Below are 24,757 nucleotides of genomic sequence, written 5' to 3'. Positions count from 1 at the left end.
TTTTGGAAGTCCTAGCCACAGCAATCAGAAGAGAAAGAAATAAAAGGGATCCAAATTGGAAAAGAAGAAATAAAACTGTCACTGTTTGCAGATGACATGATGCTATAAACAGACAATCCTAAAGATGCCACCAGAAAACTCCTAGAGCTAATCAATGAATTTGGTAAAGTGGCAGGATACAAAATTAATGCACAGAAATCTCTTGCATTCCTATAAACTAACAACAAAAGATCAGAAAGAGAAATTAAGGAAACAATCCCATTCACCATTGCAACAAAAAGAATAAAATACCTAGGAATAAACCTACCTAAGGAGGTAAAAGACCTGTACTCAGGAAACTATAAGACACTGATGAAAGAAATCAAAGATGACACAAACAGATGGAGAGATATACCATGTTCTTGGATTGGAAGAATCAATATTGTGAAAATGACTTTACTACCCAAAGCAATCTACAGATTCACTGCAGTCCCTATCAAATTACCAATGGCATTTTTTACAGAACTAGAACAAAAAATCTTAAAATTTGTATGGAGACACAAAAGACCCCCAATAGCCAAAACAATCTTGAGGGAAAAAAATGGAGCTGGAGGAATCAGGCTCCCTGACTTTAGACTATACTACAAAGCTACAGTAATGAAGACAGTATGGTACTGGCACAAAAACAGAAATATACATCAATGGAACAGGATAGACAGCCCGGAAATAAACCCATGCACATATGGTCACCTTATCTTTGATAAAGGAGGCAAGAGTATACAATGGAGAAAAGACAGCCTCTTCAATAAGTGGTGCTGGGAAAAGTGGACAGCTACATGTAAAAGAAAGAAATCAGAACACTCCCTAACACCAACACAAAAATAAACTCAAAATGGATTAAAGACCTAAATGTAAGACCAGACACTATAAAACTCTTAGAGGAAAACATAGGAAGAACACACTTTGACATAAATCACAGCAAGATCTTTTTTGACCCACCTCCTAGAGTCATGGAAATAAAAACAAAAATAAACAAATGGGACCTAATGAAACTTAAAAGCTTTTGTACAGCAAAGGAAACTATAATCAAGATGAAAAGACAACCCTCAGAATGGGAGAAAATATTTGCAAATGAATCAATGGACAAAGGATTAACCTCTAAAATATATAAACAGCTCATGAAATATTAAAAAAACAAACAACCCAATCCAAAAATGGGCAGAAGACCTAAATAGACATTTCTTCAAAGAAGATATATAGATGGGCAAGAGGCACATGAAAACGTGCTCAACATCACTAATTATTAGAGAAATGCAAATCAAAAGTACAATGAGGTATCACCTCACACCAGTTAGAATGGGCATCATCAGAAAATCTACAAACAACAAATGTTGGAGAGGGTGTGGAGAAAAGGGAACCCTCTTGCACTGTTGGTGGGAATGTAAAGTGATACAGCCACTATGGAGAACAATATGGAGGTTCCTTAAAAAACTACAAATAGAATTACCATATGACCCAGCAATCCCACTACTGGGTATATACCCTGAGAAAACCATAATTCAAAAAGACGCATGCACCCCAATTTTCATTGCAGCACTATTTACAATAGCCAGGTCATGGAAGCAACCTTGACAAATGGATAAAGAAGATGGATTTGTCTGTCAATGGATTGACAGACAAATGAATAAAGAAGATGTGGTGCATATATACAATGGAATATTACTCAGCCATAAAAAGGAAAAAATTGGGTCATTTGTAGAGACGTGGATGGACCTAGAGACTGTCATACAGGGTGAAGTAAGTCAGAAAGAGAAAAACAAATATCGTATATTAATGAATATATGTGGAATCTAGAAAAATGGTACAGATAAACCGGTTTGCAAGGCAGAAATAGAGACAACAGGTGTAGAGAACAAATGTATGGACACCAAGGGGGGAAAATGAGGGGGGGGGTGGCAGGATGAATTGGGAGATTGGGATTCACATATATACACTAATATGTATAATGTAGGTAACTAATAAGAACCTGCTGTATAAAAAATAAAATAAAATTTTAGGAGAAGCACATATAGTTTTGTATGTGCATAATAATCTCTCAAATATGTGAAGTAAAAAAGCATATACTTTTAAAAAATTACAAGGAAATGTAGCAAGAGTTAATGTAGCTATTTCTAAGAGTGGTATAAAGGGTAAATTTTCATTTTTTATAATTTTGTGTTTATCAAATTTTTTACAGTGAAAAAAAGAATTTAATGCAAAGAAATTCGACTTTATGAAGACTCTCAGCCTCCACACTCCCCAATAAAACCAATGTCAAGGGCTTGAGTTGGGGATAAAAGACCCAAGCCTTGTTCTCCAACAGCTGAGCTCAGCTCAGGGTGTGGTGGGAGGGACACGGGCCCAGGGCCACTTGAGGGGCCAGAGCAGCCAGGAAAGCAAAGAGGTGGGGATGGCAGGCTTCAGGCAAGGATGAGCAGGGGCCAAGGCTCAGAGGCGAGAGAGAGAATAATTTTCCAAGAAACAACAAAGGGTTCAGTCTGACCTTGGTGAGCCCAAAGGATGCACCGGGCAGGAGTGATAGATGAGGCCAAGAAGGAAAAAGACCTTAAAGAAAACTGTGAAGCAGCCAAGGAATTTTACCCTGACCATCAGATTTTTTAAAGTACCTAAAGAGACAAACCTAAGATGTTGGGGACCTTAATGAACCTTTATCTCTATCTAATTTGTGGGGCTGAGTTGAAGATCTCTCTAGGAAGTTTTGAACTATCTGACAGACTTTACCAAAGGGACCAGGCTTCTCTTTTTCTAGGTGAGGAGGAAGTCTTCAAAGGCCCCTACTGGCCTCTCTACTACCTGATGAGATAAAATCACAGAAAAATCATCTCTCCATCAACTTTGTATAATTTTAAGAACTTAATCGAGACACTGAAGAGATTGTTGCTGCTTCTGACCTTCTTGTCCTCTCCTCTCATCCCTTGTGATGGGGTCAAGAGAGCCAAGGCTGAAGATCAGGTAAAGCTCCAAAGAAGACTCACTTGCATCATGACCTTGGTCCTCGTGTGGACACGGACAACCACAGTATGACTAGCAAACAAATAACTATGTAGGCCTTCTTGGTTAGAGGTTTCTGTAATGTTCCCAGAACACTTAATAGCATTTTTTAACAGGATTGTGATGATTTGGACTAGATATTTTCCCCTAGCTCAAGCAGTTCTTGAGCTCCCGTAGAGAGTGTAAATAGCTTCCCAATCTAGAGTTCCTATAGACCCATTTCCAAAATATTTCAAATTTGCAGCAGATATTTCAGGAAATGTGATGTAAAATAATAAGGCTGCCAACTTGTTCTTATCAGAAATGTGACTGCACTTTTGGACAAAAAAATAAAGCCGTGCTTAATTAGACCAGGTGGTTCTCTTTTCTTTCTTTCTTTTTTTTTTTTTTTTTTTTGCAGTACGCGGGCCTCTCACTGCTGTGGCCTCTCCCTTTGCGGAGCACAGGCTCCGGACACGCAGGCTCAGCAGCCATGGCTCACGGGCCCAGCCGCTCCTCGGCATGTGGGATCTTCACGGTCCGGGGCACGAACCCGTGTCCCCTGCATCGGCAGGCGGACTCCCAACCACTGCGCCAACAGGGAAGCCCCAGGTGGTTCTCTTTTAACGGAACTTAGAGAACCTGGAACATACCTCTACAAAAATTACAGGTGGGAGAAGAGGAGATATCCTGGCAATTCTGGGATAATAGTACCCAAAAGAGAACCCACTTTATTTATTTATTCTTTTTGGGGGGCCGTGACATGTGGCTAATGGGATCTCAGTTCCCCAATCAGGGCTTGAACCCGGGCCATGGCAGTGAAAGCCCAAAATCCTAACCACTAGACCACCAGGGAACTCCCGAGAACCCACTTTAAAATAACTTGAAATTTCAAATTAGATAGCAGGGGACAAGATGTAATTAAAATATTATTTAAAAAAATAACTATGAGGGGCTTCCCTGGTGACGCAGTGGTTGAGAGTTCGCCTGCCGATGCAGGGGATATGGGTTCGTGCCCCGGTCCGGGGAGATCCCACATGCCGCAGAGCGGCTGGGCCCGTGAGCCATGGCCGCTGAGCCTGCACATCCGGAGCCTGTGCTCCGCAATGGGAGAGGCCACAACAGTGAGAGACCCGCGTACCTCAAAAAAAATAAAAAATAAAATAAATAAATAAAATAAAATAACTATGAAACTTAGATATATTTTATCTTACCTTTAACAAAATTTAACTTATAATGTAACTCTGCCCTAATGACTAGAACAAAGGAAGAATGGGTTCTGCTGACACTTTTTGGCATATGTTTTCTGACAAAGTCATATAACATGATCCAATTTCCTCGAATTTACTTTTCACTTTTGCAGCATAAAAGAGGTTCATTTCTGCAAATATATTAGAAAGATCCATCAATTTTTCCTAATGCCCTCTCCTATTCTTTGCTATTCAAAACATGCTTTTCTGAAGTTCCATCCTGTCACCTTCCTTGTCACTTCTACAATTGTCAAGCCGTCTGATTCTGGCAGGGCCTCATCTGTCAGACCCTACCAGTTCAGCACCATCACTTTCAGTAACTTCATGAAATTCTGCATCTTTAGCCAGATTCCCTAGTTCATTTCACAAATTAGATTGTATTATATTACAGAATCTTCACATCAGCTGGCAATCAGCAGGGAATGGACCGACAGGGGCCTCAGAGGAACAGTTACACAAAAGAGATACTGGAGTAGAGGCTGATTGTATACGTAGTCAGTTAACTGGGAAATGTGTAAGCTTTCTAACAATTTTTACTTCCCTACACAACCTCATAACCCTTTGTGCTTTCCTGCACAGGCAAATGAGATGAAAAAGAAGTGGGTGTATTTTCTAATGGCAGACTCTACTGTCGACAAATGATCTTAGGGCAGAAAGAAAAGTTAGAAGATGAAAATTCATTTCCATACCCTGCCACACCTCAAGATTCATTGCCATGTGTAACCCAGAGTAACCTCAGGTTCTGTGCTTGCCCTTTGAGATCAACCATGAGATCTTGCCTTATCTGACTCTGGGTTAACACTTCTTCTCTCATTTCAGATGCTGCTTGGCAATTTTATTTCTGAGAACAAAGGCTCAATCACAGGTCAACCTTAGGGAAAAAACCCAGAAAAGGGGGTATCCAGAAGTGTGGTTTAGGGGAGACTGCAGTTGGGGAAAGTGAAATAGAAGAGGGACAACAAGAAGAATGTCAATTGGGCATAAGTAGATGAGACTAAATTCCAGTCAGCCATATTCTCAGGGTAAACTTGAACAGCATAACATCCAGAATATGCCCAACCTTATCTATAACCAGAATTGGACCAAAGACCACACCCCCACCCCCGCAATCTCATCCATCCCTTGGTTGTATCAATACAGTTTATATTTATCACATTTTCTTTGTATTGAGATGCTGGGTAACTGGCTGATCAGAGTGAGTCCCTAGGAAGAAAGGGACCACATGTCCTACTCATCTTTGATGAGTGCTCCCTCTCTTCCTTGCACATAGTGATGATCAATAATTTGTTTATTGAATTGAATCCAAGCCTTCCAGGCAACATCAAATCTGATGCTCACAAAGAAAGGGGATAGGAAGCCATACCAGGAAAGGCCCTGAGATGTAAGTCTTCTATTAGTCTAAAGCTAGAGGGTAAAGAAACAAAAAAAGGTAGTTCTGACCAAACAAACGAGATTATCTGGGGTGAGAAACAATGGAAGACCTTTGTACTTAATCCATCTTTTACCCAACCCTGCTTTTAGAATAGAACTGAACAAAACAACCTCTCGGCAGTGAAAGGATGACATAAAAGGATGCTCTTGATGTTCAACATTGCTACATTCCTTCTCCTACTATGAAAGCAAAGACATTTATAATCATCGCTTCCTGGTTTAAAGATTTCCAGGGACCGATCATGTTGCAAGCCAGTAACTCCATCCAATCTAAGATGACTCATTAATCACTAAGAATCTGAAAAGGTCCTGACAAGAGATCTCTTGACTTCAGAATTGTTAAGATCTCTTTCAATGGCTGGAGGCCAACCCTTACCCAGCTGTTTTCCCTAACAATTCCTGCACTCAGTGCCTTCAGTGCAGAGACACAGTAAGGTCTCTACATCCTTAATATAGGAAATCTTCTGCCTTCACCCAAAGTATCAACCTGACAAATGGCCTACTGGACATCCGCTGAGGAGTCTATAATAGCTGTCTTCAAAACAAATTAAAGAACTTCATTTTCCAATACCATTTCAGGCATAATTACTCTGCTACTAACCATTGCTCTACTCTCATCAAGCTCAAGAAGAAACAGTCTAGGACAACCGCAGGTCCTTTGCAATGGTCATTAATCTTTTAACAATCTTTGAGTATATTGTCAAGAGCTGAGCTGTGACCAAATTACATAACCTTGGTAAAGATTCTAGGCTTCTTGTATCATCTGAGCAAGTCTAATAATCTTCTGCTTAAATCAAGTAAAAAGGCATGACAGATGCAGTCCCAACCTTGGATTGTTTTAAACTAAACCAATGTACTTGGCAGTCACTGTCCAGTACATAAATATGCAATACTAAATAACCCATCCAAAAGATCAAATCATTAGACCACACTTAGACTGTATTTAGGGATGCTTTTCTACTCGCAGTCACCTACAACACTGGACCAAATCAGAGTTTTATTTCGGTCAGGCATTAATTTATTAAGATTTTTCCTATTTTCCAGAATAAGGGTAATTTTTCCCATCTCACTGGGACAGAATTCAGATATCTCAATCAAGTCCCAAAGTGATGGAGAAGATTCAAGGTTCTTCATGGGCCTTTCAGCCAGTGCTTGTGGGGAGAGGGTCTGGGCCTCCCCGGAAGAGTATAAGGCCATGTCCGACCACAAAGGATGTTGGGAACCTCCTTCTCCCAATAAAGTCTGCTCCCAAAGTCTGGCAGCAGCATAGCTCTCACTGCAAGCAACCCAGAACAGAGAGAAAATTCATTCCTGACTGCAATCCAGCACCAGTCAATGGCTCACTGAAAACCCCTGGAATTTTCGAGAGAGAATCTCGAGGACCTGCTAGCGAGCCCTTCTCTACAGCACCACACTGCACCTGTGTTAAGACAAAGGAGAGCAAAGGAAAGAACATTTGATCTGGTCCTGAGAAGAAATGTTGTCCCCGGGCTGTGACTGGATGTCTCACCCCATCCTTTCCCCGAGGTCCAGGCTGAGGTGGCCCAGTTAATCAGCACTTGTTATCGACTGCAAACCTATACCATGAGGATGCTGGCCATGGTGCTACCAGATGTCTCTGAAATAAATGCCTTCTGAGAATCCAAACTCAAGACAAGGAAAACAGTGTGACTTGGGTGTTTTCTCATTTTGCCTGTCTATCATAAAATTCAGCTAAATTCAGGCCTAACCAGAGTGATTTAAATGAGGTCATCTGCAATGCCTATTCATTCACCTCCTTCAAAATGGTCTTTGCTCTGTTTTGCCCTTTGAGCATGCTATGTTCAGTCTTGTAAACTGCTTCAAACCATATGCTAGAAATAAGATATATAAAATATGCCATTCTTGGGTTAATGTCTTTTTCTTTCCTGGGACAATCTTACCTGCATATGAGTCTATTTTTCACCAAGGCTGTAAAAATCTCCTGAAATAGTTTATGCTGGGGATGTGTGCTGAAATTTCTCTTTCTTGTAGTTTATACTGAGATGAAACAAACAGAAAAGCATTTTATAGTAAAAATTATTTAGGCTGCCTCAAAATTACCAATGTAGAGAAAGATCACTGTATGCATGAAGATATTGAAGGATTTGGGGGATTCAATGTATCACCAAAGCAAGTATCAGTTGTTAAAACAGGAAGTAGAAATTCGATTATAAAGTTAATAATAAAGATTATAGCATATATATTTCACTTTACCACATTAACTAAATTATTCCCTATAAACATTTAAGAGCTAAAACTGGTGAGAGGGAAGAAAAGGGCATATGGAGAGAAAGAATGATTGGGCCACATGATCTAGACAGCCATGAAACAGGCAGACAAGAATCCCTCCCTTTACTTTACTACCCACAATGGCTCGTGGCCGCTCTAGTTGTTAACACCACTGGACACCATGCATATTTCCTTGTGGTCAACACCACTTCGACTGTGGTTGTGGATTGTGGGTGTGGGTGTGTGTACAAAGTTGTGAGATATTCTAGCTTCAGTTTTTTCTTTCCTGATATTACAGCCATCAGAGAGGTTAAAAATAACCCAAAGCATTCCACTTTAAAACTGGGAAAGGATAAGAGGTAATGCACAAAAGGGTCATATCACTATGGAATATACAATACAATATTTTTGTGCCCATTAAAATAGACCAATTTTAAGATCTAGGAGAAATATGCTGGAATTACATGGAGGTACCACCTCAGAGGCAGGTTATGTATCCTTATTATTGTCATTTGTTCTGTTCTGCCTTCACAGTCTTTCAGGTGTCATGGGACTGATTGTGTGTCCCTAAGTTAGCCAGGGCTATCATTTCTTAGTACATGGACATGGGCAGACTGAATATGTAACAGTTTTTAAAGAATTTTGTGTTCTTTACCTAAACACGTATTTTAAAAATATTACCTCATGTAACATCATGTGATGTTTGTGGACTATTAAAGTCATTGTCATAAAATAACAGGGAAACAAAACCTAGGCCAAATAAATAAATTATCATTCGAGAATATTTATATATATATATTTAATTTTTAGCATCTTTATTGGAGTATAATTGCTTTACAATGGTGTGTTAGTTTCTGCTTTATAACAAAGCGAATCCGTTATACATATACATATGTCCCCATATCTCTTCCCTCTTGCATCTCCCTCCCTCCCACGCTCCCTATCCCACCCCTCTAGGTGGTCACAAAGCACCGAGCTGATCTCCCTGTGCTATGTGGCTGCTTCCCACTAGCTGTCTATTTTACGTTTGGTAGTGTATATATGTCCATGCCACTCTCTCACTTTGTCACAGCTTACCCTTCCCCCTCCCCGTATCCTCAAGTCCATTCTCTAGTAGGTCTGCATCTTTATTCCCATCTTGCCCCTAGGTTTCATGATCATTTTTTTTTTAGATTCCATATATATGTGTTAGCATATATGGTATTTGTTTTTCTCTTTCTGACTTACTTCACTCTGTATGACAGACTCTGGGTCCATCCACCTCACTACAAATAACTCAATTTCATTTCTTTTTATGGCTGAGTAATATTCCATTGTATATATGTGCCACATCTTCTTTATCCATTCAACTGCTGATGGACACTTAGGTTGCTTCCATGTCCTAGCTATTGTAAATAGAGCTGCAATGAACATTTTGGTACATGACTCTTTTTGAATTATGCTTTTCTCAGGGTATATGCCCAGTGGTGGGATTGCTGGGTTGTATGGTAGTTTTTTAGTTTTTTAAGGAACCTCCATACTGTTCTCCATAGTGGCTGTATCAATTTACATTCCCACCAACAGTGCATGAGGGTTCCCTTTTCTCCACACCCTCTCCAGCATTTATTGTTTGTAGATTTTTTGATGATGGCCATAGAATATATATATTGATATTTCATGTCATTCATTATTTACATGACACTTAGTGCCAAATGACCTTAACAAACTGTAAAATGGGGAGGACCAACTCCTGGAAGGAGGGTGGCCCATGACAATATGCAGCTTCTAAGAGGTCTCCATGGCAACAGGAGAGAAAAACAGGGGCTGATACTTTCAATGTGAAAGGGGAGGGTGATGCTTCAACTGAAAGCCTCATGGCCTTGACAACTACAGCCTTCAGCCATCACATCTGCTCACAGCAGGTGCTTCTTTATGCCTCCTCACAACTGGCAAGATATGCACCAGCCAACAGCTAAAGACTTGTTATCAGCCTCGCCAGGTCAACAGCCTGAGCCACTTCCTCATGGAGCAAACGCTAAATGTATGTCAAGAGGGTATCCTGAAACTCCCACTTCACTTTCACCTGCAGCCATTCAGCCTGCTATTCACACAGTTCTTAAGGGAACAGGTTAAGCACTAACTAAAATTATTAAACTAAGAATCCCCACGGTAAATTTTAAAATGGGTTTTAAATTTTAGCTCCTGTGACAAACTTAAATAAATCTTTGGGCTAATTAGCGGCCCAGGCTGCTGAAGGTAAGGGACATACTGGATTTCTTACCTAAAATTTTCAAGTTCAACGGCTTCTGTGGACTCATGCCACTGACCTTGAGCTCTGTGTCCACCTGCCCTGATGGCAGGCTCAGACTTCGTTATGCTGCTTCTGGCAGTATCGAAGTTAATGGCTGGAAGCTACAGAAATAAAGGCACAGAGGACTTGAGGATGACAATTCAGCACAGGATAAAGACAGTCACAAAAGCAGAGGGGACAGTGAAGGGAATGAGTGTTTCCCCAAGCCAACAATTAACAAGTTAGCTATGTCAAATGTAGGGGTTTTCCAAGATTTAGACATCCTTGACTTACTCTCTCTATCTTATGCTGCTTTTTCTTCATAGCTTGTAACACCACCTGATATCTTACAGTTATTTATGTATTTTCAGTCTCCTTGGTTATACTGTCAGCTCGACACAAGCAGGAGCTTGCCTACTGCTGTTCAATGTTGTATCCCTAGTACCTTACACAGTCATGGGGATCTAGACCTGGGGGAGGCCTGGGCATTAGGCGCTTTTGCAGCTTCTTGGGCAATTCAAACGTGCAGTCAGAACAGAGAGCTGACAGATACAGCTAGAAACTCTCTGGCCTAGAGTGGAGCCCCAAACTGAGAATGAGTCATCTTCACTCATTCTTCATCTTTACCAGTCACATACACTGCTTGCCAACTGTTAGAGTTATAAAGGTAAAGAGATTCTATCACTTTTAATCAGTCTGAATATCCTGATTCCTCAATCATGTTTATAAAAGTCATGAAAATATATTTTAGAATTAACCATAAGAAAAGGAAAAATTTACATTAACTAAAACAATTTGAGTATGCCCCCATTTACAATATTAACTGGTAATTATTTATATAGTAAATTGTAATGTTATCAGTATTCAAGTAGTGTCACTTATCAACATTTACCTATAATTGGGATAACCCTGAGAATTGTTTCTTGTACCACAGTAAAGCTGAACGAAGTGCAAACAAATACCCTATTCTTTCCAAAGTACAAATGAGGAATGCTCTATAATTAGCTAAGTTTTTACAGATGAGGTACGGAAAGCATAGTATAACAAAATAAACTTTTATTTTCAGTAAATCATTCTGTCCTATATATTATAATTATCAAATAATGCTACAATATGCTGTGCTTGTTGTCCTATTTCATCAAAGCATTTGATAGAAGTCTGCATAAAGACATGGTTTCCTCATCCAAAGAGAACATGCTGGACTTCCCACAAGGCAGTCAGCTGATAGATACATTCGAATAAGGACGTTCTTTAATAGGAAGCAAACCTTTCTTCATCATATGCCACCCATAGTTGAATTCTCAAAATATTAATAATAAATCTTATATCCTGTAAAACTACATTTCTATCTCAGTTCAGTGGGCCAGTCCACAGCCACCACAAGACAACAGGCCACAGGCACTTGAGGCACAATGCTCAGTGGTTAAGAGAACGAACTCTAGGCCAGATGCCCTGGGTTGAAGTCTACTCTTAGACAGCTGCATGATCTTGAAAGTTACTTAATCTCTCTGTACATCAGTTTCCACATCATTACAATGAAAATCGTAACAATTCTATGTAGTTCAAAGTTATTATGAAAACTAAATGACTTAGAATTTATAAAGCACTTGCTATGTGCCAGGCATAGTTCTCAGTGCTTTATACTCTTTTAATCCCCCAAATTATTCTCATTGCACAGATGAATTTGCTAAATAAATGAGATTTGACCTTCCAAATTAGATGATTAGATGTGATAACCCAAATGATGCTAGGCATGAAGTCAGAGCAATGAGCAGATTGTCCTGTGTTACTCAGGACGTGGAATGATGCAGCAAACAAGAAATAGGTTTTCCAGGCCCAAGGGCTCTCAAATCCCCTTGCCATCACCATAACTGCCAGAATAGTGACTGCCATAGAGAAGGTAGCCAGCACAGAGGGAACAAGCCCAGTGCACTCCAGGGAGAGGGCAGAAAGCGGCAGCAGCTTGCAGCCATTCCCTTTGGCAGCAGCACGGGCAGCTGGTGTTGGGAATCCACTCATGCACACACAGTGGATGAGAAAGACTTGACATCTATAGTTGCAAAGACCAGGAAATTAACAGGAGAATCTTTAAGCAACCATCCTTCTTCAAATAAAAGTAACGTGAGTTTGAAACCCAGTTCAAAGCTTAGAGCCTTTTCTCTTGGCTCCCCAGTCCCTTAGGCTCTTTGTGAATCCTTTATCTACCACATAAGTAGGTCTAGTGAAATCTCACCACCTGGAATAGCCACAGTCGGGGTATCCAGAGTGGAAGGGCCAGATGAACAGCCCCTTACAGACTTCTGTCATGTTAAGCCATTAGTTCTGTTAAGATACACTACATCCGATGGGTTATTTTGGGCAACTCAAAGTCTGAATTTTCAGCAACATAAATGTAGCATAACACAAATTCATATAGATAATTTAAAAGTGTGTCCCTTCCTACAGGTAACAGACTTATAGGCTCTCAGATTTTAAAACTTCCTCGAAAGGCACAGGATTCAGCCACCAATCATCATCACCATCATCACCACCATAATCATCATAATGATCATCATCATCATCATGATCACCATCATGACCATCATCATCACCATCAACACAGATAACACTTGTGTGGTAGTTACCACATGCCAGGCACTGTTCTAAGTGTTTTGCAGGTTTAAATCTATTTAATCCTCATAATGACCATATGAGGTAAATACCATTTTATGGTGAGAGGACTAAGGCATAGAGGGCTAAGTGACTTAGGGCCTACAGTTCACAAAGGGCACAGCTGGGATTCAAATCCAGGCAATCGCCCTTCCTCTCCAACACTCTCAATTCTCCAACATCTCTGATGTATCGCCAATGATGAGAAACACTATCTTGTGTCAGCCCATTTGCTTTTCAGAGTCCTACTCTTGCCCAAGGTTTCCTTCAGGCTGAGATGAAAATCTGTCCCCCTGTGTTCTTTCCCTGTCTTTCAGCCCAGCATCATCTCCTTTTACAACGTTAGATTTGACTATAAGTCCACATAAAATAAATAAACAAAAACTTGGGGTGAATAAAAACAACTTCCCAAGTTGTAGGTGCATTAAACTGGTCACCCATCCCAGAAAGCATGCAGTGTAAGCATGCATCCACTCCTGCCCAGGAGCATGCTGCGGACACAGCTGCTGACCACTTTTCAGGGCTCAGCACACACAGCTCCTGGAGATCACCTGCCCCAGCCTCCCTGGCAGAGCCAGTCACTGCCTCCCCAGTGGCATTACTGTGCCAATCACTCTTACAGCACTTATCATAATCTCATACTATATCTGCATGACACATCAGCCTTTCCCCCTGAATTTGGCCACCCTGAGGGCAGCCTCACATCTGTCTGTCTTTGTGTTCTTAGCACCTCTCACAGATCCAATGGGAATGGGATACCTACTTTACCTACTGTGGAATGGGAAGCTCACTTCATCCCCAGTCTCTTTGCTAAACTGATTCATCTCCAGACAAGTTCATTCGCTCAGCGCGTGTGTTGCAGACACATCACTTGCCAGATGTATGAGACACTGGGTATATAGTGAGCAGGACAGCCACAGCCTCTTCCTTCTCAAAAAGTTTACAGCCCAATTGGGGGGGGGGGTCGGGGGTCAACTAGCACTAGAACACACAGCAAAATGAGTAAATAAGGGTTTGTTGTGGTAGAAAGTAAAAGAGAGATAGGGTGGGTCATGGACCAGGATGCCCGGAATATTCCAGAGTATTCCAGGCAGATTTTTGCACAGGCTGGAAGGCAGAGAAAAACTGCATGTGCTCTAGAGAGTGGCAGGTCCCTGAGCAGCTTGAGTAGCATGAGTGGAAAGGAAAGAGACTAGAGATTCAAGTGAAGGACCTTCCTAAAAATTTGATCATGTCACTTCTGCCTGGAAATTTCAACCTTCTCTCTTGCTTATGTGATAGATACAAAATTTGTAGATAGGCCTTCAGACATTGTACAGTTTCTTACAGCTTTATTTATCACTACTTTCAACAGAAATGTCTAGTCACCATTTTGCTTCAGTGCGTGTTATTTTCTTTCCTTCAGATATCTGATTATTTTACTCGCTTCACCCAGACTGCCTTCCCCATCAATTCCACCAGAGGACAGCCAGCCCATTTTCCAAGAACCATGTCCTTTCCTGTGACTTGAGCTAAAAGTGGCCTCCTCATCCTCTTCAGAATCCACCCAGCCACTGCCCGTGCCTCTCCTACAGGATTCAAATGTCCACTGGCTGGGGAAACCATAACTGCCATCCCTAGTCCTGGTGTCTCAGAGCACAACAACAGTGCCTTAGGCTTTTTCTTTCCACAGCATCTATCAAGACCTCTTTTATTTCAAGGCAATTAATGGGCCTGTAATGAATTCTTTTTCTATCTTTCTTTCGTCTGTTTTTTTTTCCTAATTGCAAACCAATTTCTCAGCTCCCTATGGTTTTAAATGTAGGAAAAAAATTTAATTCCAGCTCAAGGCAAATTATTTCAAGACTTGTGAAAATCTCTGGTGAAACCTCCAACCAACTTTATGATTTTACTTTGCTTCAACAACCCTGGGGCAATTCTTTTTCTTGAAGTATTTGGTTTTACTGGATTATGATTATTCTTACCCTGTTTAGGATGAAGGGGCTCCTCTGCCTCAGTGTGTCTCTGTCCCCACTTCTGTGACAACAGAACTGTCCTCAGAACAGCAGTCTCTAAGGTGGTGAAGGAAGGTACGCAGAGACTCACAGAGCAACCGGGATGAGAGCGAAAGTAGAACACAGGAACAGACGCAACAATGAGGAAGGGCTTGGCTCATTAGAAATTCAGATGAAGGACATCCAATTCTTGTAATTCTCTGCCCAAACCCACAAAGTACACTTCCCTCTGCAACTGCTTAATTAGCCGTCTTGGTTCATTTGCAAGTGACAGGTCAGGTCTTGTTAGAACAGAAATTCAGGTGAGTGGGCCTTAATCCTCAGGCTTCCCTTTTCAAACTGACTGCTAAAAATCTTAGAGCCTAATGTGTGGCCAGCTTGCATATTTTGATGGTCATTTCCTCTGGACTCTGAGTCTACTTTGCTCCCAAACCTTGTTTTTCTTTTATGATAATCTGAGTACTTTACATATCTTCATAAGCCACCTTACACTCTTTCTGGAGCAATCAAGATATAAACAAATTCTTGATTTATCCTCTCCAATATCTTTCGTCTCCTATAAATGTCTCTGCATTATTTTACAGAAAGGAGAACAGGGTGTTTAGAATAACATTTATTATTTCAAAATCACAAGTGCATGAAAGTTTTATAAACAGAATTAAGAATGAATTTTGTCACCCTCAAGACATTTATATAAATGAGCAGTTATTTTCATTTTTTCTTAGAACTATGCACTTTCTGAATAATTCAAGCATTACAAACATGCATTTTTAAATGTGTGAAATATTTTACAAAAGATATGCCATGTGAACTTTTCAGACAACAGATTGCAAATTCTAAAATTGGTTAAAGGGCGGAAAACTCTTAAATTTACTTTACGCCTGCCAGGTGTTAGCAAGGGAGTGGTGTTGAGAGAAGGCACAACAGATCCAGCGAGCATGGACTTCAAAACTGGACAAGCAGAACCCACACCCACCACTGGTGTCTCTTTTACACTAGCCAGGTGGTTATACTACCCATGAGGTCATCTAAGTTTTAAGTTACAATTAAATTTGGTGAAAACTGATCAAGAGCTCACCGAATAGAGTATACGGTGAACAGGAAGCAAAAGTCAAAGTTGGAAACGTATAATCTCTCAGGAAATTAGAAATGTAGACAAGTCTTTCCAAGGCACAGAAAAAAATAATGCTACAATGTTGAAAGACGGTACTTTGGGAAGAAAGGGATCACTTCTGGAATGGAAGATAAAGGAAAGCTTTTTTATGGTGGTGTTATCATTAGATCTTGGTCCTGGAAATAGGTAAGATTTTATAGAAAAGAAACTTGGGAGAAGGACAAATTTGAGAAAAAGCAAAAAGTAGAAATATTTGACATTCTGGTTACATCTTAGGATGTACAGTGAGAAAGAATGGAAACTATTGATACACCAAATCTGTATGCTGAGTCACTGTGCTTCCTTTACTAAGAAAGAGTGAACTTGATGTGTGGCACCCACTCATGATTATCAGTGAGCAGTAGGCCAGGAAGACTGTTTTAGCCATGTGGAGATGGACAAAGAGTAAGTGATGCTGAAATAGACAGGTGAGAAGAAGAGAGTTCCTGGGGTGAGGGTGGGGTTATAGGCTTAAAAACAGAGAAGAAGGAAGAGGAAAAAAATATTTTAAGGCCATGTTTTCTTCAAATCAATGCTTATCCAGCTATTTTTTGAATTTAACTTCCCAAGTCATTTAAAAGATATCTCAGTGGTTAGAGGCACACATTGCAAAGATGGAGTATTTGGTTAGATCTGTACCTACCATTAGTTGGCTGTATGATCTCGAGAAAGCCATTTAACTTCTCTGTGCCTCAAATGGAGAAGTGATGGGGTCGACCTGTTCCCCCGGCAGGAGACACAGAAGAGGAAGATAATATCACAGGTTCAGAGATCCTCCTTGGGGAGTGAGGGGTTCGAACCACACATTGGGAACCCCGGACCTGGGGGCCGACACTGGAAAGATGAGTCCCCTTAGCTGATTTGAAAACCGGTGGGACTTACAGGAGGGCTGTAAGAAACCAAGACTCTGCCCATGAAGAGCATTCACACATTTGCTTACTCATGGGAACAAGGCAGAGGAAGCAGATTGAAACTGCCTGTGGCTCCGGCTGGTTTCCTGCGACCACCCCAGTGCACACCCCAGCCCATGCCGCATGCCTGCTCTAGCCCCTCTAGATCCAGCACAGTCCCCCACTAGAGTGAAGGTTGCCATAGTTGAGGAGGGTTCACACTTGGAGGGGGACAGAGCCAGCTTGGATCCAACACAGCATCCAAACAGAGTGAGGGTGGCCTTTAATGGCTTTCACAGAGGCGGTGGGTCTAGCTTAGACCCAACCCTCAGGGCTTCTGCTCCAGCAACTCGGGCCCCACCTTGCCCCTGATAGAGCAGTGATGGCCACTAAGTACAGGAGAAGCCCTGGCTCACACATGGCTCTGGCTCTATCCCCTCTGTCTCCAGCCCCACCTCCAACCATAGTGAGAGCTGCCAGCACACTCTGCGGGAAGACATGACCTCAGGCTCACATCAGATCCAGCTCTCCCACCAAAGCCACTGGGCACACACAGACTGCATAGGTATGCTCCCACACAAGGACATGCCTTCAAGACCGGATTAGGTAACTGTTTCATGTAATTTCACGTGGGAAAAGAATAGATGAACACAGTGAGTATTTTAACAAAAAAACTAGAAAATATAAAACAGAACCAGTCAGAGCTGAAGACTACAATACCTGAAATGAAAAACACAATACAAGTAATAAACCACAGACTAGACAATACACAAGAATGTATAAGTGATCTGGAAGATAGAATAATAGAACACCCAATCAGAACAGCAAAAAGTAAAGCAAATTTAAAAAGTGACAATTGAATAAGGGACCTCTAGGACAAACATCAAGCATACTAACATCTGCATTATAGAGATCTCAGAAGGAGAAGAGCAAGAGACAGGGGTCAAAAATGTATTTGATAAAATTATGGCTGAAAACTTCCCAAACCTTTAGAAAGAACAGATATTCAGGTATGAGAAGCACAGAGGGTCCCAAACAAGATGAACCCAAAGAGACCCACACCAAGGCATATCATAATTAAAATGGCAAAAGTTCAAGAGAAAGAGAGAATTCAAAAGGCAGCAAGAGAAAAATACAGTCACATACAAGGGAACCCCCATAAGGCTATCAGCTGATTTTTCTGCAGAAACTTGGCAGGCCAGGAGGGAGTGGCAGATATATTTAAAGAGCTGAAAGTAGAAAAATCTAAAACCTAGGATACTCTACCCAGCAAGGTTATTATTCACGATTGAAGGAGAGATAAAGAGCTTTTCAGACAAGCAAAAATTAACAGAGTTCATCAGTACTAAAATGACCCTACAAGAAGTGTTAAAGGGTCTTCTTTAAGTGACAAAGAAAAGGCTACAACAAGAGGTAAGAATTTCGAGGAAAGAAAAAAATTCCACTAGTAAAGGCAAATATATAGTATAGGCTGTGGATCAACCACTTAAATAAGCTAGTAGAAAGATTTGAAAAAAGTTGTATAATCAACTATAACTACAACAAACTGTTAAGGGATAAACATGAAGATGACATCAAAAAGACACAACATGGGGGAGGGGAGTAAAAAATGTAGATCTTTTAGAATGTGTTTGAACTTAAATAATTATCAGTTTAAAACAAGTAGATATAGTTATAAGTCAACATATATATAAACCCCATGGTAACCACAAATCAAAAACCTACAATAGGTACACAAAAACAAGAGAGAAAGTAACACAAATATACTACTAAAGAAAACCATCAAACCATAGGGAAAGAAACAAAAAGAAGAACAGAGAAGAACTACCAAAACAACCAGCAAACAATGAACAAAATGACAATAAGTACACACCTATCAATAATCACTTTAAAAGTCAATGGACTAAGTGCCCCAACCAAAAGACATATGGTGGCTGACAGGATAAAAAAACAAGACCCATCTATATGCTGCTTAGTGAAGAAATGCACTTCAGAGCTACAGACACCAACAGACTGAAAGTGAAGGGATGGAAAAAAATATTTCATGGAAATGGAAACGACAAGAAAGCTGTTGTAGCAACACTCGTATCAGACAGAGTAGACTTTAAAACAAAGTCTACAACAAAAGACAAAGAAGAGCATTACGATAAAAGGGATCAATACAAGAAATGGATAAAAATTCGTTAATACATACGCACCTATTATAGATGAACATAAATATATAAAGCAAATACTAACAGGCATAAAAGGAGAAGTTAACAAGAATACAGTAACAGTAAGGGACTATACTACTGTACAGTGGGGACTTTAACACCTCACTTACATCAATGGACAGATCACCCAAAGAGAAAATCAATAAGGAAACAGTGGTCTTAATCACACATTAGATCAGTTGGACTTAATAGATATATACAGGACATTTCATCCAAAAACAGTAGAATATATGTTATTTTCAACTACACATGGGACATTCTCCAGGATAGATCACATGCTAATCCACAAAACAAGTCTCAACGAATTTAAGAGGATAGAAATTATATCAAGCATTTTTTCTAACCACAATGGTTTGAAACTAGATATCAATTACAGGAAGAAAAATAGAAAAACGAACACTGGAGAGTAAACAACATGTTACTAAAAAAATCAATGGGTCACTAAAAAAAAAAAAACTCAGAGGAAATTAGAAAATACCTTGAGACAAATGAAAATAAAAACACAATTTTCCAAAATCTATATAGGATGCAGCAAAAGCAGTTTGAAGAGGGAAGTTTATAGTGATACGGGCCTATCTCAAGAAACAAGAAAAACTCAGATAAACTACCTAACAATTCATCTATAGGAATTAGAAAAAGAAGAAGAAACAAGGCCCAAAGTCAGCAGAAGGAAGGAAATAATAAAGATCAGAGAGAAAATAAATAAAATAGTGACCAAAAAAACAATAGAAAACATCAATGAATCCAATGCTGGTTTTTTTTTGAAAAGATAAAATTGATAAGCCTTTAGCCAGACCCATCAAGAAAAAAAGAGAGAGGATTCAAATAAACAAAATAAGAAGTGAAAGAGGAGAAATAACAACCAATATCAAAGAGATACAAAAAATCTAAAGAGAATACTTCAGTTATATGCAAACAAATTGGAAATCCTAGAAGAAATGGATATATTTCTAGAAATATACAGTCTTCCAAGACCGAATGAGGAGGAAATTGACAACCTGAACATACAGATCACTAGTAGTGAAATTGAATTAGTAGTTTAAACAATTCTCTGCCAACAAAAGTCCAGGACCAAACAGGTTCACGAGGGAATTCTACCAAACTTTCAAAAAAGAGCTAATGCCTATCCTTTTCAATCTACTACCAAAGATTGAAGAGGAGGGAACACTCCAAAATTCATTCTACAAGGCCATCATTATTCTGATTCCAAAACCAGACAGAGACACTACAAAAAAAGAAACATACAGGCCAATATTTCTGATGAACATAAATGCAAAAATTCTCAACAAAACATTAGCAAACCAAATTCAATAATACATAAAAGGGTCATACACCATGATCAACTGGGATTTATTCCAGGGTCACAAGGATATCTGCAAATCAACTAATGTGATACACCCCATTAACAAAAGGAAGGATAAAATTCACATGATCACCTCAATAGACTCAGAAAAAGCATCTGACAAAATTCAACATCCATTCATGATAAAAACTCTCATCAAAGTTGGTATAGGGAACATATCTCAACATAATAAAGATCATATATGACAAACCCACACCTAACATCATACTCAATGGTGAAAAGCTGAAAGCTTTTCCTCTAAAATCACAAACAAGACAAAGATGTCCACTCTCCTCACATGCATTTAACACAGTATTAGAAGTTCTAGCCACAGCAATCAAACAAGAAAAAGAAATAAAAGGCATCCCAATTGGAAGGGAAGAAGTAAAACTGTCAGTAGTTGCAGATAACATGATACTATATATATATATAAAACCCTAGAGTCTCCAACCAAAAACTATTGGAACTAATAAATGAATTCAGTAAAGTTGCAAGATACAAGATTAATATACAAAAAATGTTGCTTTTCCATACACTAATAATGAACAATCAGAAAGAGAAAGCAAGAAAACAATCCCATTTAAAATTGCATCCAAAAGAATAAAATACATAGAAATAAACTTAACTGAGGAGGTAAAAGACTTATACTCTAAAAACTATATGACATTGACATGGGGAGGGGGAAGGGTTAGCTGAGACAAAGTGAGAGAGTGGCATGGACATATATACACTACCAAACGTAAAACAGATAGCTGGTGGGAAGCAGCCTCATAGCACAGGGAGATCAGCTCAGTGCTTTGTGACCACCTGGAGGGGTGGGATGGGGAGGGTGGGAGGGGGGGAGATGAGGGAGGGGGGAGATGTGGGGACATATGTATGTGAATGGCTGATTCACTTTGTTATAGAGCAGAGACTGACACACCATTTTAAAGCAATTATACTCTAATAAAGATGTTAAAAAAAAAACAACTATATGACACTGATGAAGGAAATTGAAGACACCACAAAGAAATGAAAAGATATCCTGTGTTTGTGGATTTTAAGAATTAATATCATTAAAATGTCCATACTACCCAAGCAATCTACAGAGTTAGTGGAATCCCTATCAAAACACCTATGATATTTTTCACAGAACTAGAACAAATAATCCTAAAATTTGTATGGAACCACAAAAGACCCTGGATAGCCAAAGCAATCTTGAGGAAAAAGAACAAAGCTGGAGGGATCAAACTCCTTGACTTCAAACTGTACTACAAAGCTACAAGTGATCAAAACAGTATGGTATTGGCACCAAAAAAGACACATAGATCAAGAGCCCAGAAAAGAACCCACAAACTTACAGTCAATTAATCTATGACAAAGGAGGCAAGAATATACAATGGGGAAAAGACAGTCTCTTCAATAAGTGGTGTTGGGAAAACTGAACAGGTACATGTAAAAGAATGAAATTAGAACATTTTCTCACACTATATACAAAAACAAACTCAAAATGGATCAAAGACCCAAATGTAAGACTGGAAACCATAAAACTCCTAGAAGAAAACACTCCTTGACATAACCTGTAGCAATATTTTTTTGGTTCTGTCTCCTAAAGCAAAGGAAACAAAAGCAAAACTAAACAAATGGGATATAATTAAACTTAAAAGCTTTTGCATAGCAAAGAAACCATCAACATAATGAAAAGCCAACCTACTGAATGGGAGAAAATATTCACAAATTATGATGACCAGTAAGGGGTTAATATCTAAAATATATAAATAGCTAATACAAATCAATATCAAAAAAACAAACAATCTGATTAAAAAATGGGCAGAAGACCTGAATAGACATTTTTGCAAAGAAGACATACAGATGGCCAACAGGGACATGAAAAGATGCTCAACCTTGCTAATCATCAGGGAAATGCAAATCAAAACCACAATGAGATATCACATCACACCCATCAGAATGGCTCTCATCACAAAGACAAAAAATAACAAATGTTGGCAAGGATGTGGAGAAAAGGGAACGCTGCTGGTGGGAATGTAAACTGGTGTAGCGACTATGGAAAACAGTATGGAGGTTCCTCAAAAAACTAAAGATAGAACTACCATATGATCCCGTAATTCCACTCCTGGGTATATATCCAAGGAAAACAAAAACACCAATTTGAAAAGTTACGTGCACCCTGATGTTCATAGCAGTATTATTTACAATAGCCAAAATATGGAAGCAACCTAAGTGCCCATCAACAGGATATGTAGATGATATACATATCACATGTATATCATACACACACACACACACACACACACACACACACACAATGGAATTCACTAAGCCATAAAAGAGAATGAAATATTGCCATTTGCAACAATATGGTTGGACCTAGAAATTATTAACCTTAGTGAAATAAATCAGAGAAAGACAAATCCTGTATGTTATCACTTATATGTGGAATCTAAAAAATAAACAAACGAATATGTATAACAAAACAGAAACAGACTCACAGAGAATAAACTAGTGGTTACCAGAGGGGAAAGGGAAGTGAGGAGGGGTGATATAGGGGTAGTGGATTAAGAGGTACAAACTACTATGTATAAAATAAATAAGCTACAAGGATATATTGTACAGCACAGGGAACATAGCCAATATTTTACAATAACTATAAATGGAGTATAATCTTAAAAAGATTGAATCATTATGTTGTACCACTGAAACTAATATAATATTGTAAATCAACTATACTTCAATAAAAAAAATTTTGTAAATGCTGTAGTTCTCTGGTAAGTTTAGTGGATATAACAAAAGCCAGTAGGGCTGTATTACCACATGAGCTCATAAACAAATTTACTTAACAAGTATACCACAGTTGACTTTGGAGTCTGGCTCCTGGGGTTCAAATCCCATCCCTGACATTTACTAATTTACTGTGCTAAATAAGCTGTCTTCATTATTATTCACATTTCTGTGTTATTCCCTAAACCTCCATGGATAGCCTCTAATCTCTTGACTCTCTAAAGTCTTACAGAAGCTAAACCAAAAAGAAACATTTAGAGATAAATTCAAGCAGCAGTACCATTCTTTCTCTGTCTATTAAAAAAATAAAAATGCTATTGTAAAAATAGCCCAAACTCACTCCTTCCTTCCCCCTGTTTTTGGTGAGATATAATTTGCAGAAAGCATCAAAAGTGGTGCTGTAGCAAGTAGGCAGCCTGAGAAATGGGGAAGCGGAGACAAAGGGAAAGGTGATGAACAGTGTTTTGGAGAAATCAACTTCCCTAGGGCTCTGCAGTGTCAAACATTGGGCATTCAAAAGAAGAGAGCTCTGTTTCTATACTGAAATGCTTTTGCTGATTAGGACACATGGCACTGAACAGAGGATAAAGCGGGCCCCAGGCATGAGAGCAAAAGAATGAAAAGGCTGTGGATACAGAGTCTTGCATCCTGAACCCGAACCAGGTTTGAAAGAAACAGCTAGAAGAAAGACAAAACATAAGAAAGAACAAAGAAAAATAGACTTATCGTTCATATGATGTTAAACGGATCCCTTTGGAAACATGTGATTTCTGTCGTTAATGGACGCACATCCTTTGAAAACACTACCTGTTGTTTGCTTGACTGAACGTTCAAAAGGCACAGAAGTCTTTTAAGATCTGAATAGTCCCTAGGAGAAAGAATAACACAAGGGGATATGGGGATATGTGTATACATATAGCTGATTCACTTTGTTATACAGCAGAAACTAACATGACATTGTAAAGCAATTATACTCCAATAAAGATGTTAAAAAAAAAAAGAAAGAATAACACAGTGTCAACCAACAGAAGACTCCAGGTGAACTAGTCATGTTACCCACTAGTAACATGGAGCACTGCCACTTGGAGGCCTGCTTTTATAGACTGAAACATATACATGCTAAACGTTTCTGTAGAACTCTAGAAATGCACAAACATTTCAGTAAACACTGTACCCCAGAGCAGCAGTTGTCAAGGATCTGCCCTATTTCTCAAAAAGCCATTAAATCTGATTGCTGGCCACTGCCTGAGTTAATAATTAGCAAAGACTCAGCAGTGAGTTACCTGGTGATGATTCCTTGTTTTTTTATCGGTTGATTTTTCTGTGGTCTTCACTTTTTTGTCTTGATCAGGCATTGTAAAACATCAATGCCCCAGAATTAACATCACATTCCTTTCAAAGTAAACTAGAAGGAAAAACTTTACTTGGGTTATGTGCTCCAAAATATTCTCAATTAATGCAGGCAAAATTCCCTTATAACATTTATTTAAATATGCACAAACTAACATTTATTTGTAATACAGTAATAT

General features: G+C 39.3%; 1 protein-coding gene across 1 annotated transcript in view; it reads right to left on the bottom strand.

The window, feature by feature from the left end:
- NEK10 (NIMA related kinase 10) overlaps positions 1-24,757 on the bottom strand; it is a 319,052-nt gene that overhangs the window by 280,251 nt on the left and 14,044 nt on the right. Inside the window, 6 exon segments of the mRNA XM_082637719.1 lie at positions 7,613-7,696; positions 7,698-7,709; positions 10,201-10,331; positions 24,036-24,096; positions 24,512-24,534; positions 24,536-24,633. Of these exon segments, the coding sequence (XP_082493845.1) occupies positions 7,613-7,696; positions 7,698-7,709; positions 10,201-10,331; positions 24,036-24,096; positions 24,512-24,534; positions 24,536-24,583 (359 nt within the window). The 5' untranslated portion in view covers positions 24,584-24,633.

Source organism: Mesoplodon mirus (assembly GCF_964341445.2).
Source record: "Mesoplodon mirus genome assembly, chromosome: 12".
In the NCBI taxonomy this organism is placed as follows: domain Eukaryota; kingdom Metazoa; phylum Chordata; class Mammalia; order Artiodactyla; family Ziphiidae; genus Mesoplodon; species Mesoplodon mirus.
Note: the sequence above shows the minus strand (reverse complement) of the source record. Positions and strands in the feature narration are given on the sequence as shown.